Here is a 15192-nt window from a genome sequence, read left to right as displayed (position 1 = left end):
TGGTACAGACAATTATTATTTCTGACATTGGCAATATGGGCAACCGCCGAGGGTGTTATTTTTTTAGGGATGGCAGGAGACCTCTGTGTATTGTGGCACAGAGATGAAAGCAAAACAGAATGAAGAAGAGTTTGAATTGATACTGGTTAAATTTATTTCAGCTCTAAGTGTTTAATATCTAGGTGTTTTTATGGGAAAGTGAATCTTTCAGATCAATTTGAGAAGCAGTTTTGATAGGTGGACTTAATTTTATTGTCATGTAGCATGGGGTGCTGGTTTTGATTTGGTCTTGGGTTCAGTGGTCCAGACTACAACTCTGCTACGAGGCTCCTTGGTTCCACGTCCTCCTCTGCCAGTTGGATTTCTTTCTAAATAAATGTGTGGCAAAAAAAGTGAAGTTCATGCTGTTAGGACAGGAGACCAGATGTTTCGATCCCTGAAATTATGATGCATAGAATCACATATCTAAGTCTAAACTATGTTACAGAGTAAACTCAATAAAAACATGCTTTATCTGTGGCTTTGTTCATTAAAATGGCACATTACTGTCGTATTAAAATTAAATACGATTGGTACACTTAATGATATTAGTGATTAGGCAATGCATTAGCAAGTACTTTTACTTTTAATACTTAAGTATTTTTAAAAGCCAGTACTTTTTTACTTTTACTTAAGTAAAATGTTAATCTGGTACTTTGACTTTTACTTAAGTACATTTTTGTCTGTGTATTTGTACTTTTACTTAAGTAAATTTTTTTGAGTACTTTCTCCACCACTGCTTGCCACCTATACATCCAAAGAGATATTTCCCACAAGACCAGGTTAGACGTAAGTAACAGTGTTACTTAGGAGAAACATTTCAGAGGCTATAATTTAATGCCGTTTGCTCTTGGAGACAGCTCGTTTTCATGACTAGCAAAAGCTACCCTGGCTTTTACCTTCCATTCCTACAACTCAACTCAGTTCCAATCTGTCTGGGGTTTCTTCCATTGAAGTGGATTTTTTTCAGTGTATTTTCAATTGGGCCAATCAGGAAACAGGAGAAGTTCTGAAAGATGACGTACATTTTCTGCGCTCTTTTAGAATTGTAGTCTTCCACCGCTGCCATTGCTAAAACTACGGCAGTGTCCAAAACAGCTAAAAAAGAAAAAAACATTTATAACAAGATGAAGGCTTGAGTTTCATTTGGAATGTCCTCCTTCTTTAGCATAATACATAATAGATGTTTACAAATAAATTTAACCAATAAGTGCCATTTTTAACCCGTTATTCAACTTTCACTCCTTTTCTTTTTCTTTTCTTGCATTGGCTGTGAAAATAATAGGCCTAGGTCACAGTCAGATATTTAAAAAATCTGCCCCATTATAGGGGCAAAGGATTATTCAGACTAAATTTTAAACGTCATTCCCATAAGGTAATATGATAACGTGATAGTTAGATATGTAGTTATTTTTCTGATATGAAAACTAAGACATGAAATAAAAAAATATGAAAATAGTTGGGAAAGAATTGTTCGTAAACATCGAAACTGACTTGTGCTTGAAGAAAAATGGGAATAATTATTTTTAAGTAGCTAAAATAGCAAGTTCTGAGTTTCCAATGAAGCTACAATTATTATTTAAACAATTTAAAATGGTGTGCTCTGCAACATAGGTTTCCTGCATTTTAATTTTTGACCCCGTAATAACAATATTGTGATTTTAGACAATAATCTGAAAATAATAATAATAATTTAAAAAAATGTTAGCATAAGTGCCATGAGAATTTGTTTTCATCTAAGCCCATGTTTTTTCAGAGCCTGTTTAGGACACTGAATCCAAACAATCTACTCTGAGAGTTTTTTTGTTGTTGTTTTTATTTAACTATTTTGTTTACTTCGTGTAATTTCTATTTTTGTGAATATCTGTAGATTTAAAGATAGGTTATCTAAATAGTAAATGTAAATTACTTAACCAAACAACTCCACGTTTTGTTGTTTCCCCCACAAAGCTGAACTGTCTCTGACCTCAGGGCTATAAATCTTTGCCATTTTCTTGCTCACTTCTAAATTTGCTTTGCTGGAGGAAATGAGGTAACGTGTTGCTATGCAGCCAGGCCAGGGGTTAAGGCCTGGGATTAATGCCTCGCCGTGGAGGATTAGGGACACAGGGTGATGACACAGAACTAGCAGGCCCACGTCTCACATCTCTCATTTCAGTGTAACCTTAGCATAAAAGCGTATTCAAGGTTCTGTTCTGGATCCCACAATAGGAACACATGCAAGTATGAAAACACATAACTTTAATATGTAAATATCCTACAATACAGAAATGTTTATGACTCTATAATCTTACATATCCCCCCTTATTTCTGTCCTGGTCATTTATTCCTATATGACCCTTAACCCTGATTGGATGTCAGTGAAGTCATTTCCTCACAATTTTTTGACCTGATCAACTAGACTTCAGTTTACTGATTGATGTGAAATCCCCAGGAGGAAATTCAAAGGATGTGCCACATGAATGTTTCAGTTAAAATAGTTATTGACATAAACTTGATTTCAAAAGAAAAAAAAGATGCCTTCGCAGTTTTGCATATGCACTTCTAGTCCCATCATGTCACATGTCTTTGTATATAAAAAGGTGTTTTTAGACCAAAGTTATAACAGAAAGTAAGAAGATTTGTGCTCGGCCAGTTAATTGTTTTGACAGGAAAAAACTCCCAGGTGGTGCCACATTTTTAAGAAAAGTACATTTGTTGAATTTTGTGGCAGAGTTGAGCGTGTGGAGAAATGGCTTATCCTGCTGTCGACTCTTGCTTTGAGCTGCTTGTAGCCACGATGGAGACCTCCAGGCGTATCTGTGAGAAGGACTCTGCTATTGCGCTCAGGTGTTGTTCAAAGCCTGCCAGATTCAACAACGTGTCAGAAGCAGTACTCGAAGAATTTGCTCCACATTGACACACTAACATCAGGCTGCAGATCTGTCAGCTGTAGATCCCGGTCCACTGCATCTCAAAGCAGCTCTACCGGCTTGAGATCTGAAAACCAAATTTAACATTTTTAGTAATACACCATAAAACAGAATAAATTAGAGGTGATTTCTCCTTGCTCCTCCTCCTCTTCAGTTTGAACTAAACCATACTAAAGCTCTCATGTTTGCCATGAAAACAAAGAAATAGAGTTGGCGTCAACATTTTGAAAGAATGGTAATTGGAGTATTTCTCTAATCTTACAAAAAAAAAATTGGCTACAAAGGGGTCTGAGGATAACACTGTGAGTGTTTTGGAGAGGTCATCTCAGAATTTAGATCCACTAAAAAATGTGGGCAGAGCTGAAAAGGTGCAGAGTGCTAAATGTGTGACTGTAAAGTTTTATTGAAAGCTTGCTGACGCTGACATGTGATGCATGTAATGGGTATAAACTTAAAAACAGGGGTGAAAGTAGTTTTAAATTCTTGGGGGTACTATGAGAAAAAAAAAACAAAAAAAAAAACGTACATTGGAGTTTCTGTACTGATGGAATTTTTGCGAAGTGATAAAAGCTGGTTAGCTCTTGCATTGTTACAAAATAAAGCTATATTTCCCTCAGCCCATGGCTGCAATGTTGACACCTTGAGATGCCATGAGACCTAAACTCTGAACATCATGACATGGAGTACATCCCAGTTTTCCATGTCTGGCATATAACCATTAATTTATCTTTTAATCTGGTAATAATGATCCTGTGTCCAGACAGAGGGATAATCAGTAGCCTAGCATCACGACCTGTTTGTTCTGAAGATCCTGCAGCTTCCACTTCTCTTCCTAACATGGCGCCTCCTCACCCTGACTCTCATACTGATAGGAGGAACCACAGAGCTCTGTTAGGTTAAAGCTCATCTTCTGAAGTTGGGATATTTTTCCTCCAACAGGTTCCAGAGGAATCACCTCAAACCAGATGTTGGACAGGATTTTATTTCACTGTCATTTGTGAATGTTAGAGCCTCATTTTCAACAGTGGAGCTATAAAGGTTGGAAAAGGCTATCAAGTCTCATCAACATCAATATTTCCACTAAATAAGAGGCAAAAAACAAAAATTTGTTTGCTAGAGGAAAAGCCTCTCAGACTCTGAGCCCGACAGCACCAAACTATTTTTTTTATTTTAGGCAATTAATTTAATTTCACATAATTATCGCGGAAGAAGCCATTTGTTTGTTAAATACTTAATGAAAAATATATACCGTGAATGAAAAATATATACCGTGTTTGATGTTTGTTGTAAACGTATACTCACAAAGAACGAGATAATTAGTCCAAGTTTGTCGAGCGAGTGAGCGTCGCTCCTTCAACCAGACATTTGACATTCCTTCCAGGGTGGGTGGGGGGCGCCGATTTATGTTTTCGCATCCACCTAAATAACGTGTAGTTGCGCCACTGCCCTTAAGCAAGATATGACAGGAATGTCAGACTCATGATGCTGGCCAAAGGTAACTTTCATTATGGGCAGATAGTAGGTTCATTTTTAAGTCCCGGGTTTTATCAGATCAAAAACAACCCGAGCCTTCGGCTATTACTCTTAGCAAGATGCATTTATCTCAACAGCAGTGAGAGACGGATAATCACTTATTGTTCGGATGTGATTGCGAGGAGGGGAAGCAAGTTTCTTCACCTCTCCTGCCCGACGTGCTGAAACGGCACACGCAGCCTCCACCAGAACCTCGTCTTGATTTCACTCCTGCAGAAAGAGACGGTTACACAACGAATCCAACAAATCTCTCTGCAACCCAAAGCCACATCAGTGTAACGAGTTTGGCAGTAAACGCTTTCGCCTGAAAACGGATCAAAAAAACGCCATCCTCTCCCATCACGCGCGACGTGTAATTCGTAGTAATTGCAGAGCAGCACGCTTTCTTGTTAAAAGTGCAAGTCTTTCCGGCTTCATTAATGCGAGTCAATCATTTATCTGCTGACCGGTCGACGCTTGAATCTTAACACTTGTTTGTTCCAGGGGCTGATAAACTGCGTGCTCTTTGCCAAGGTCAGCGCTCCCCTGTGCAGCTGGCTGGAATCCCCCAGACCGTGTGTCGCGGTTTAGTGCAGCTCTGCACGTACACACATCTCGTCCTGTGTCCCTCTCCCTATCTGTCTCTCCCGCTGCTTCCTCCGTTCTGTTGACGCAACAAGACTCGAGCGCAGATAACAAAGAGTTAACGTGAGGTAGAGGCCTACAGCTGCTTGCTAGCTTTATTATTTTTTCCCGCTTGATTTTTCTCGATAGGTTAGCTCACCTTGTTGTTAATCGAAATTTGGCTAAAACGTCAAATGCCAATCTTTTTTTTTTTTTTTTCCCTAATTAATGTTTACAATATGTCAATTAAATCAACACATCTAGATGACTTGTTGTTTGTTAATCCATGCAACTTTTAGCTTTGTTTGCTATTTATGGCAACTGGCAAAACTGAGAAATCATCCAGATGATGGGAGGTCAAGTCAGAAGGCCCCCCCCCCACTTTAAAAATAGATGGGAGCACTCGGGTGTCATGGACAGTTTGTTTTTATTTAGATAGCGAGGAAGCGAGGAAAACCTGACATCAGAGATACTAATGAGACAGTGTGCTTAGGAAAATGACATTGAGCTGGATGACAACATCCTGAAAACATATGCTGACCATGCATATGCTTTGCATGGGTTTTCCAAGCACTGACTGCGTGGAAAATCTAAATGCGGACGTGTGGGACGCATGAGAAAACATCTTGCCGGATGAATCTAAAGGATTTGTGCCCTTTTCGAGGAACGAGAGTGACAGAATTTGAGATTTTATATTTTTATCAGGTGAATTTGAGATTTTATATTTTTATCCGGTGAATTTGAGATTTTATATTTTTATCCGGTGTGAAATCAAGTGGCAGAGAATCTGTAGCCAGAAGACTGGTCTTACCTTGATTAGGCTTCATTTAAAACGAGCCACTGTGTTTCCATTGATCCGTTCTGGAATCATGCCACTCACGCATGTTGGAGTTGCTCTCTTATGCTGGTTCTGATTTGTTCTTTTTATTTGGTTGGGACGTTGTTGTTTTTTTTTTGACAATTACTCCTTCTGGTTTTTAGACGTGAGTAGCTGGAAGGATTTTTGCTGTTATGTTTTTAATTTCAGACAGCGGTTGTGATGCGTATTTGCAACAACCAGGAGTAATTGGCGATACTCAAATAGTGCCTGACCTATGACCCCCCGCCCCCAATCCCAGAGTTCTTGAAAAGAGGGCTTCATGGATGCAAAGCAGGATCAAAGAGCAGGAGGAAGTTCATCTCTTCCATTGATCAAATCGGTCATCTCCAACATCGCCCTGCCCTGCTTTTTAACCAAATGGCCAGACAGAGATTTAAAAGCAAAAGCAAATAAGGTGGATTAGCCACGTTTGCCAATGACTGATGTTGTCATTCAGGACTTGTTACTATGAAATATTTTCTCTACTGCCTGTATTTTGAGCTGTTAGCATGTCATGACAGCAAACAGCTCTTCAGTCAGAGGCTTCTTCAGAGTTGTTGCGAGACTGCTACTGGAGATCCGTCCTGCCTACAGCATCAACATCCACAACAACTCCTTAAAGATACTTGGGTGATTTGAGGTACAATAACATCCAGTTTCACTTTGAGATAAAAGTATTTTTTGAATTGAATTGAATCAAAGTGATGTTTTAAGCCAGGTTTCTACAAACTGCTGTCCCAGAACCACATACATGTGTCAGGATTGAGCTGGTATAGATTGTAAACCCAACTTGGCATTTTGTCAAGGGTTTGTTCAAATACTTTAGAATACGTGATATTTAACAACACATAACGTTTGACATCAAATCAGAACAAACTTTTTATTTTTCTTTTAGGTCAAACAGGATTCACAAATTGTGTCTATTTGCTAAATGTTGGCCTTTATTGGATAAATGAGGTTATGTTTCTCTTTGAACAGTGTGAGCAAATGTCTAGTTTCAACTATAAGTCCATCAGTTCCAGTGAAAACTGTTACCCTGTGTGAATCTGTTTTTTTTTTTTTTTTTTTCCTAAGTATGGGCGTACACCTACATTAGTTCCCCATTGTGTTGGGAACTGTAGCGTGAGAGTGGACAGTAGGTCAGCTGCAATATTACATCAAACACTTGGCTGTCTTTAAAGACCATACAGCACACACACTGTAAAAAAAAAAATAGAAAAAGCACACAGGAACACAAATACAAACTCCCAGCTGTGCGGCTCACTTTGCTCCTCACCCTGAAACAATCTGATGTGATGATAGGTGGAGTGTTTCTGAGTCCCAGTGGACCCGAGAAGACAAAAGAGGGTCCGGAAGAGGCCGCTCGCTCATCCTCGGCGAGTGCACGTCGGAACACTGATCCTTCCGCAAACACACACACACACACGCACACACACACACACACACGCACACACACACACACACACACACATACACTCGAAGGCACATTTTCACAGAGTGTGGAGACGCGATGTTTATGCGTATCTGTTTCTGTTGTCTTTAGATTTTTTTTTTTTTTTGCATGTGTTTTGTTTTCTGGAATAAACTCTGTCAGATCCCGATATGAAGGCGAAACCGTAATTTCTGAGGAACTTTTTGAGATAAGTGGGGAAAGAGGAAAGTTATTGGAGAAATAGGGGTTACCATACAAAAATAACAGTATTTTATGTGTATTTTTAAAATCTTAAATAAAACAACACTACTCAGTAAAGCTTCTTCACAATCTGAATTAAGTTTAATTTTCTGAACATCTATAATGAGTTATTAAAGATCCTTGAATTTACGGCAGTATAACGTATGACATTAAATAAATACCAGATGTATAAGTGATACAATGGTAAATTTGACTTATTTATAAGTGACGTTTATTGGGTTCAGTTTGTAACTCATTTAACTAACATTAGCTCGAGTAAGCAGGTGTATATATATATATATATATATATATATGGTAATGGCGAACCAACCGGACATTGTGGTGGTGGATAAAGAACAGAGGAAAGCCGTTGTGGTGGATGTAGCAATACCAAGTGACTACAACATCAGGAAAAAGGAGCATGAGAAATTGGAGAAATACCAGGGCCTCAGGGAGGAACTGGAAAAGACCTGGAAGGTGAAGACCACAGTGGTGCCTGTGGTCATCGGGGCCCTCGGGGCAGTCACCCCCAAACTGGAGCAGGGGCTCAAACAGATCCCAGGAACAACATCAGACATCTCAGTCCAGAAATGTGCAGTTCTAGGCACAGCCAAGATACTGCGCAGAACCCTCAAGCTCCCAGGCCTCTGGTAGAGGACCCGAGCTCAGAGGATGAAACAGACCACCCGCGGAGGGTGAGAAGGGAATTTTTTTTTTTTTTATATATATATATAGCACCCATTTTATTTAATATCTGTGGCATGTTTACAGCTAAAAATTAATTTAAAAAAATTATTATAGCTAGAAGTTTTCGCAAGCACATAAAATTGCTAATGTCAGATAACAACCAAGTACTTACAATTTTGATGATTTAATTTTATGTAGAGAGGAAATTGCTATTTATCATCTATCCATATTAATAGTGAATGTATAACAGACTATATTTTGACTGGCCTGTTTTCTCACTTGAGTTTTTTATTAATAGCTTAATGGCAGTACATGTTTCTGCATTTCATAAAGTTATTTTGTTATTAAACAGAGCAATAGTCTTGCATGATTAGTTCACTTGTCACTTGTTTTAAAGGCATGTGGAGGGCCACGATTCCTGTTCACACTACTAATGAAATAAATGGCAAAATATAAATTGGAAAAGGGAAATTTATTTCTTTGAGTTGCCCATTTTGTCTGGCAGCCGTGTTCACTGCAATCTCAGGGAAGAGCTGAGAGGGATGTCATTTGTTGTCATTTGTTTATTAATTAGTTGCAGTTTCATGACCGTTAAATTGGACTTTTATCACAGGCACAAGCAACAGAAATGATTGAACTAATTTTAAGATATGACAATTAACTCAATGAAACATCATGTTTTCCTTGGTGTGATCTGGGCCTCATGCTAACATCCAAGTTACATAAATATGACGCTACATATAAATGGACGTCACAGTGGAGCTGAAAATGTGGAGGTAAATATAAATAGATAGACATTTGACTAGATCAGGGGTTAGGACTATGGAGGCTGACACTAGCTGAGACCCTTGCTAGGTTATGATGTTTTATCCTGTACTCTGGTGCCCTCGTGTGGCTTACTCCTGCAATTGCAATTTGTCCAGACATCGATTTCCCACAATTCTGAGACCAAGAAGATAAGCATCAGCTCAAATTAAGGTAAAATATTAATTTGAAATATGTTTGGTCAAAAACAGTCCTTAAATGCGACCTCCATATGATATATTTAAGTTTTTCTCCAGCATATCACCAGATGGCGCTGTGGTGATTCCTCACCACGCTTACCAGAAGTGGTTCCGGGGTTGAGTGTGACCACGTGACAGTTCAAAGGGCATGCAGAGGTCGTGTTGTGCTTTTCCTTCTTCCTTACATGTTTGTTTGTTTTTAAGCCAGCCGGTTCTGGTGATGTGATGGCTTTCCTGACTCTCTTCGTGAGAAGGCAGCTGCCGCAGGCCGTCAGCTACTTCGCTCGCGTAGTGGAGCTGGGCCGGCCCGGCTGCGGCGGCGGCGGAGCCCCGCTGCGGAGGCTGCATGGCTCGGCGCGGCAGCGGGTGGGGGACAAGGGGCCGTGGGGCAAGAGCCAGCGGGGTCCGGAGCAGCCACTGCAGCAGTACCACCTCACAGACCTCGACAAGGCGGACGCTTTGGTAGGATTTTTAATTCAGAAGGAGAAATGGGAGTTTTCCAAATCTTCTATTTGGATTCTTTTGCTTCTAGCTTCAATGTGTCGATATGTTGTGTTTTCTTATGTTTTGCAGATGCTGAGGAAGTCGCATGAAACAGGTATCTCATTCTTCTACACCCACACGCTGTTGCAGAGGTTGAGTTTTTCCCAGAAGCTGCCTAAAATAAATACATCTAGAAGCTAGAACCTGAAGCATTTTTCAGGTTCTAGCTTTTAACGATGCAGTTTCAGTTAGAAGTTCACTTTCACTTACCGGGTTCACACATACCTCCTTAATTTAGGCCTTTTAACTATCTGATAATCAGTTCTTCTACCACGATTATTTGTATGGAACTTCTTTAGCAAAGTTGCTGAAACATTTTTTTGTTTGTTTTGTCGTCATGAATGAGGTCTGGGTGTAATTCTGGCTAAATATTCTGATATCTGAGCCACGCTTCTTGACAGAATCGTTAGGGTTTGTTCAAACTGATGGGTTTCTGAGCGAAGTCTACCCATTTTTAATACGACTGAGGTTGTATGTATCCAAACCCCATGTTGATGTGTGTGTTGCCCTGTTGGAACACCCTATTGTGTCAAAATGTCTCCCAGCTAGCTCTTTTTGTTTAGGTGAAACGCAGTAATGTGGAGGGACTCGTTACTTCACCCACTTGGGTGAAATGGAAAACTGCCACTGGAGGCCCAATGCACCTCCAGCATGATGCCGCCACCACCATGCTCGATGGTTGAAAGCGTACTCCTACATTTGAAAGCCTCACCTCGTACATCTTGTCATTGCGTCCAACCTGTCTGATCTCTGTGCGCTTTGTGCGTTTCTCCTCTGTCTCAGGACGGCAGTGTTGCTCGGATGTTTAAAACGCAGACACATTTGGGTGTTTAAACGAAACAATTGCGTAAAACGCACAACAAGACCGGTGTTTTGGCCTCACTTAAACTGCCGACTCCAATCCTGTCGAAATGATATGGAAAGTGCTTAATAGCCGTCTCATGGCTCATCATTAAGTTCAGATATTCAGCAGGAATCACACTAGCATCTGATCTCCTGGTTTCTTTGCATCTTTGCCAATTGTCCAGTATTAGCGGGAGTGTATGTGTTCAATTTTAAACGCGTGACAATTATGGAAATTTCACAATAAATTAAAACTTCTGTCTACAAAACCTTGCAGTTTATGTCATATAATTATTCCTAAATGTATAAAGAGTGGTTGAAATGCACCATTAAAACATAAATCAGGTGTCAATGAACAGGACATCATCTGATCTGCTGAATGTATTTAAAACATTCAAACCCATATTTTAACACCATGATTAGTTGAATCATGAAAAATTAATTCATGATTTCTTTTTTGGCTGTATTGTTTACGTCATCTTTTTGTGTTTTTATGCGCATTTATTAATCTTTCAAATATATTTCTGCCTTGCTTTTTTTTTGACTGTTGTCACTTTCCATTTATTTTTCTGGAAGGATCAGGAAGATCTGAGTCTTTTTCTTTATCTGTCTCTTACTTTGGTTGCTGAGCATCTGCAGTTTAGTCAGAAATTCACCTTAACTTGATGTGGAACTGGCTTGGCTGTTGGTGTTCACATGTGTCGGGTTTCTACGCAGTCCGACAAGCTCAGGAAGAGCTGAATGAGTAGCGGGGTGGGGTGGAAGCTTCCAGACTTTATTCTGTTTGTTTTCTGTCGGTCTGTAACGTCTCTTCGTGGTTTCGCAGGGTTCCTGTCGTGGTTCAGGAACGGCTTGCTGGCGACTGGGATTGGAGTCATCGCTTTTGTCCAGAGTGAAGTGGGACGGGAAGCAGGATACGGTACGAGTTTGCTCAAGCTTAAATCGCAGCGTATTGAGGGAGTAGAAAGGAGAATAAAAAAGAAAGAGAAAAGCCTCTTTCCTCCCTGCGGAGGCTGAACTGAACCACCATGGCTGACGGTCCAAACGGTGTGCTGGAAGGTTTAAACTCCCGTAACAGGAGGGAGATCCAGAGAAGAGACTTTGCAACCCTAATTAGAGGAAAATGCAAGGCGAACGTGTTGTGTGGAGGCATTTTGCCCCGACGCTGCCCGCTGTGCCACGAAACGGGAGACATCAAGAGTCTTACTGCAAAGTACTTTTAAAAGACCAACACATTTATCAGAGATTTAAAAATGGCCTGTAAAACTTATGTATAGCCAAAGGTGACATATTTAACCCTCTAAATGACCTAAATTAGGCATAATTTTGACCACCAGAAGGCAGCAAAGTCCTTCTGACATGTTTTATATATGTTAAAATCGCATCACAAGCTCTAGTGGTAGCCTGTACGTCCGCCATCTTGGCTGTGTGGTGCTTTTGTTTGAATTTCATTATCTGTAAGGCCGTAAAATGTTAATGTAAGGTGATAACTGTTTGGAGCAGTGAAGGGAACAAAGGAAGGGAAGGTAGGAAGGACACAAAGGAGGACAGAATGAAACAGCAGAAAGGAATCAAGGAAAGAAAGCAAGACGGGAGAGAAGAAAGGACCTAAAGAAGACGTATGTAGACGACGCGAAGGCTGGAAATGCTTTCATTCAGACCTGCATCACATTGTTGACTTTTCCAGATTGTGTGGAAACATTCATTTTCTATTCCAGGAGAGGTAGTAATTAATTGTATTTATTGTATCTTTGTCTTAAGTTAAAATACGTGGCATAAATGATTTACTTGTCATTACATTCATTTCTATTTAATGTTTTGCACAGTCTCTAAATCAGGCTGATGGGAACTGAAGGTTGCTGTAGTGTTAAATTCTTCAAAACTAGTAGATCTAACTGGGCTGCGGTTTATTAAAAATAAATAATTCCCTTCGAAAATTGTTGTTAATGAGAGAAAAAAAAAAACCTCACAGCTTTTCTCTCTCTGCTGTAAAATCGATGGTGTTCAGATGAAACATTGTGTCAGATATTTGATGCAGCAGCAGCAGCAGGAGTTTTTGGTCTTCACGATCTCAAGGATTTCTGACTGAAATCATCCAGAGTGAAATGGAGTCAAGGCCTCGTGTTTTTTTTTTAGTATTAATCACTGATGTGCGTTTCTGGGATTCAATATTACTCGCAGATCTTTTTTTTATTTTTTATTTTTATTTTAAATCATTCAACTGTTTTTGATTATTCCTCATCATCGGTTTCAACAACAAACAAACAAACAAAACAAAAAAAACCTTTGCAGACACTTCCTGACTGACTCCAGTAACAGCATGCCGATGTGTTTCCGCGCAGCCTTCTTCATCCTGGGAGGCGTCTGCGTGTCGTTTGGCGGCGCGTCCTACGTTGGCAGCCTCTTCGCCCTGCGGAGGCTGATGCTGCTGTCTGTGCCAGCTCTGCTGCTCCAGGGCACCGTGGTGGGCACCGTCGCCCTCTTCTGGCTCTGCGCCGTATCGCTGTACATCGGCCGCCTGGAGGTGGAGATCATCCACGAGGACGAGGAGGGGGACGGCGGGGAGGACGACGGAGAGTGCCGGGAGTGCCGCGAGAGGCGGGAGCAGCGAGGTCACAGAGGCTCCCAGGACAGTGAGGACAGTGGCAGCAAGGGCCAAAACAAATAGCGATCTTCCAGGAATGCTCAGTGTGTGTGTGTGTGTGTGTGTGTGTGTGTGTTTTTTTTTCTTGATGCTCTGATTCAGGATTTCTCTTATTTGTATGTCTGTGAAAAATGCATACATGTTCATGTGCAGACTGTGAGCTTAAAAAATGCAAACCTGTCATCTATTGTTATAAAAAATTATTCAGGTGAAGAAAAACTTTTAACTTTTTTTTAAAAAAACATTTAAAGATGCTGAAAATTGTGTAAAATCTGTTTATTTGCTGAATAAACATGTTTTTTTTTCTAAAAACTCCTTTAGTTCATCTAAAAATGCTCACCTATTTTTTGATTTTATGCTTATGATTTAGTTTTTTTGTGCTACTGTAGTCTGTCAGTCTCCTCTCTGCAGACTGTCTTATCAATCTGATCACTAGACTCCATGCTGACCGTTCACTTCAAGTCTTCAAAATAACAGGGAATGACGGTTGCTTTGTCTCAAAAGTTTTTTTTTTATTAATCTGAGAAAATGACACAGGGCTTAAGTTTTTTTTTAATTATTTTACTGCAACAGCACTTTTGTCAAGCTTTGATTTTTGTCACTATATTTCCTTAAAACTGTTTGGAAACGGGATATTTTTCACAGTTCTCTCTCTGTTTATGTATTTTGTTCTGTATTTTATGTAATTTTTTTAAATCATGTATAGTACCAAACTATATCCAAAAATTACTTTACAGTGAATCTTCTGTTTTCAGGTTATGTCTATAAGTTCAGTTTTAATGGATGCAAGGAGTTGATGCTGGCAATTATATTGAATTTGTTTGTGGAGAACGGGGTTTGCTATCGTTTACTTATGTGCACCACAGTGCATACAATAATAAAACCAGAGGAAATCTGCAGTGACACCCAGCATCGGTGTTGGATGTTTTTTCATGATAATAAATCCTCAGTGGGATATTCACATTTGCTCTTCTTTTGAAACATGGTTGATTTCTTAGGTGATCATAACCACACACTATGGCGGATCTCGCATTTTGTATCAGCTATCTTGTCAAATATAAACCCTGATGTTAGTATGTCCAGCCTGGTCTATTGTAGCATTAGCTAATGCTACATTAGCTAGTGTAGCATTGAGCTGCATTAGCTAATGTAGCATTGAGCTGCATTAGCTAATGTATTCATAATACTATAAAATAATTTGTACAGCTGCTGTGACAAAAAAAGAAAACAAAGATTGGTGTAAAGCTTTATACCAATCAATCCATGCTCTATTCTTTACTCAAAACAGTAAAAATAACTTTTCACAAGTGGAAAACTTTGTTGAATTACTGTTAGCTTAGCGTTAGCGGTTTTACTTGAAGTGTCTAATAAGTTAGCTCCTGGGTAGACTGTAAAACTGCATACTGTTGCTGAGATAAGAACAAGTGTCACAAATGCTTTAAATTACTTTAGTCAGTGGAGTTCAAGACGAGTAGAAATTATGAAAAGACGTAGCTAGCTTTAGCGACTACATTGTCAAATAAGAATAGGATCTAAATTTATTAAAGTGAGGTATTTTGTGCCAAATTAATCTAATCATATAAGTGATATATTAAAGAATAGAGAATAGATTTCCAATTGACCAAATATTTTTTGGATTACACTTTTATATGTTTTTTTCCCCCCTACATCTTCTAATTTGATATTCCTCCTGATTTTTTTTTTTTTTTTTTTTACAATCCAGAAACCTGACTGACAAAACTGATGGCAGATTAGTCTATTACTAAAACAATTATACTGCTTTATATTTAATTAGTATAATTATTTAATTAACCTTCTTGATCACTGCACTCACATTTTGCTGCAGGGAAGCG

At 39.4% G+C, this 15192-nt stretch overlaps 1 protein-coding gene and 1 long non-coding RNA gene across 2 annotated transcripts; one reads left to right on the top strand and one right to left on the bottom strand.

The window, feature by feature from the left end:
- Nucleotides 1–228: 228 nt before the first annotated feature.
- On the bottom strand, nucleotides 229–5277 carry LOC103474619 (uncharacterized). The gene is made up of 2 exons (XR_535207.3): nucleotides 4254–5277; nucleotides 229–3018 (listed from the first exon to the last, which is right to left on the bottom strand). It is a non-coding gene; the product is annotated as an uncharacterized LOC103474619 (long non-coding RNA).
- Nucleotides 5278–9408: 4131 nt separating this feature from the next.
- Nucleotides 9409–14249, top strand: tmem160 (transmembrane protein 160). The gene is made up of 4 exons (XM_008425727.3): nucleotides 9409–9771; nucleotides 9883–9907; nucleotides 11522–11614; nucleotides 13038–14249. The coding sequence occupies exons 1-4, from the start codon at nucleotides 9535–9537 to the stop codon at nucleotides 13361–13363; spliced, it is 681 nt and encodes a 226-aa protein (XP_008423949.1). The 5' UTR covers nucleotides 9409–9534; the 3' UTR covers nucleotides 13364–14249.
- Nucleotides 14250–15192: the final 943 nt, after the last annotated feature.

This window comes from Poecilia reticulata, chromosome 13 (genome assembly GCF_904066995.2).
Source record: "Poecilia reticulata chromosome 13, P_reticulata-male-v2, whole genome shotgun sequence".
Taxonomy (NCBI): domain Eukaryota; kingdom Metazoa; phylum Chordata; class Actinopteri; order Cyprinodontiformes; family Poeciliidae; genus Poecilia; species Poecilia reticulata.
Note: the sequence above shows the minus strand (reverse complement) of the source record. Positions and strands in the feature narration are given on the sequence as shown.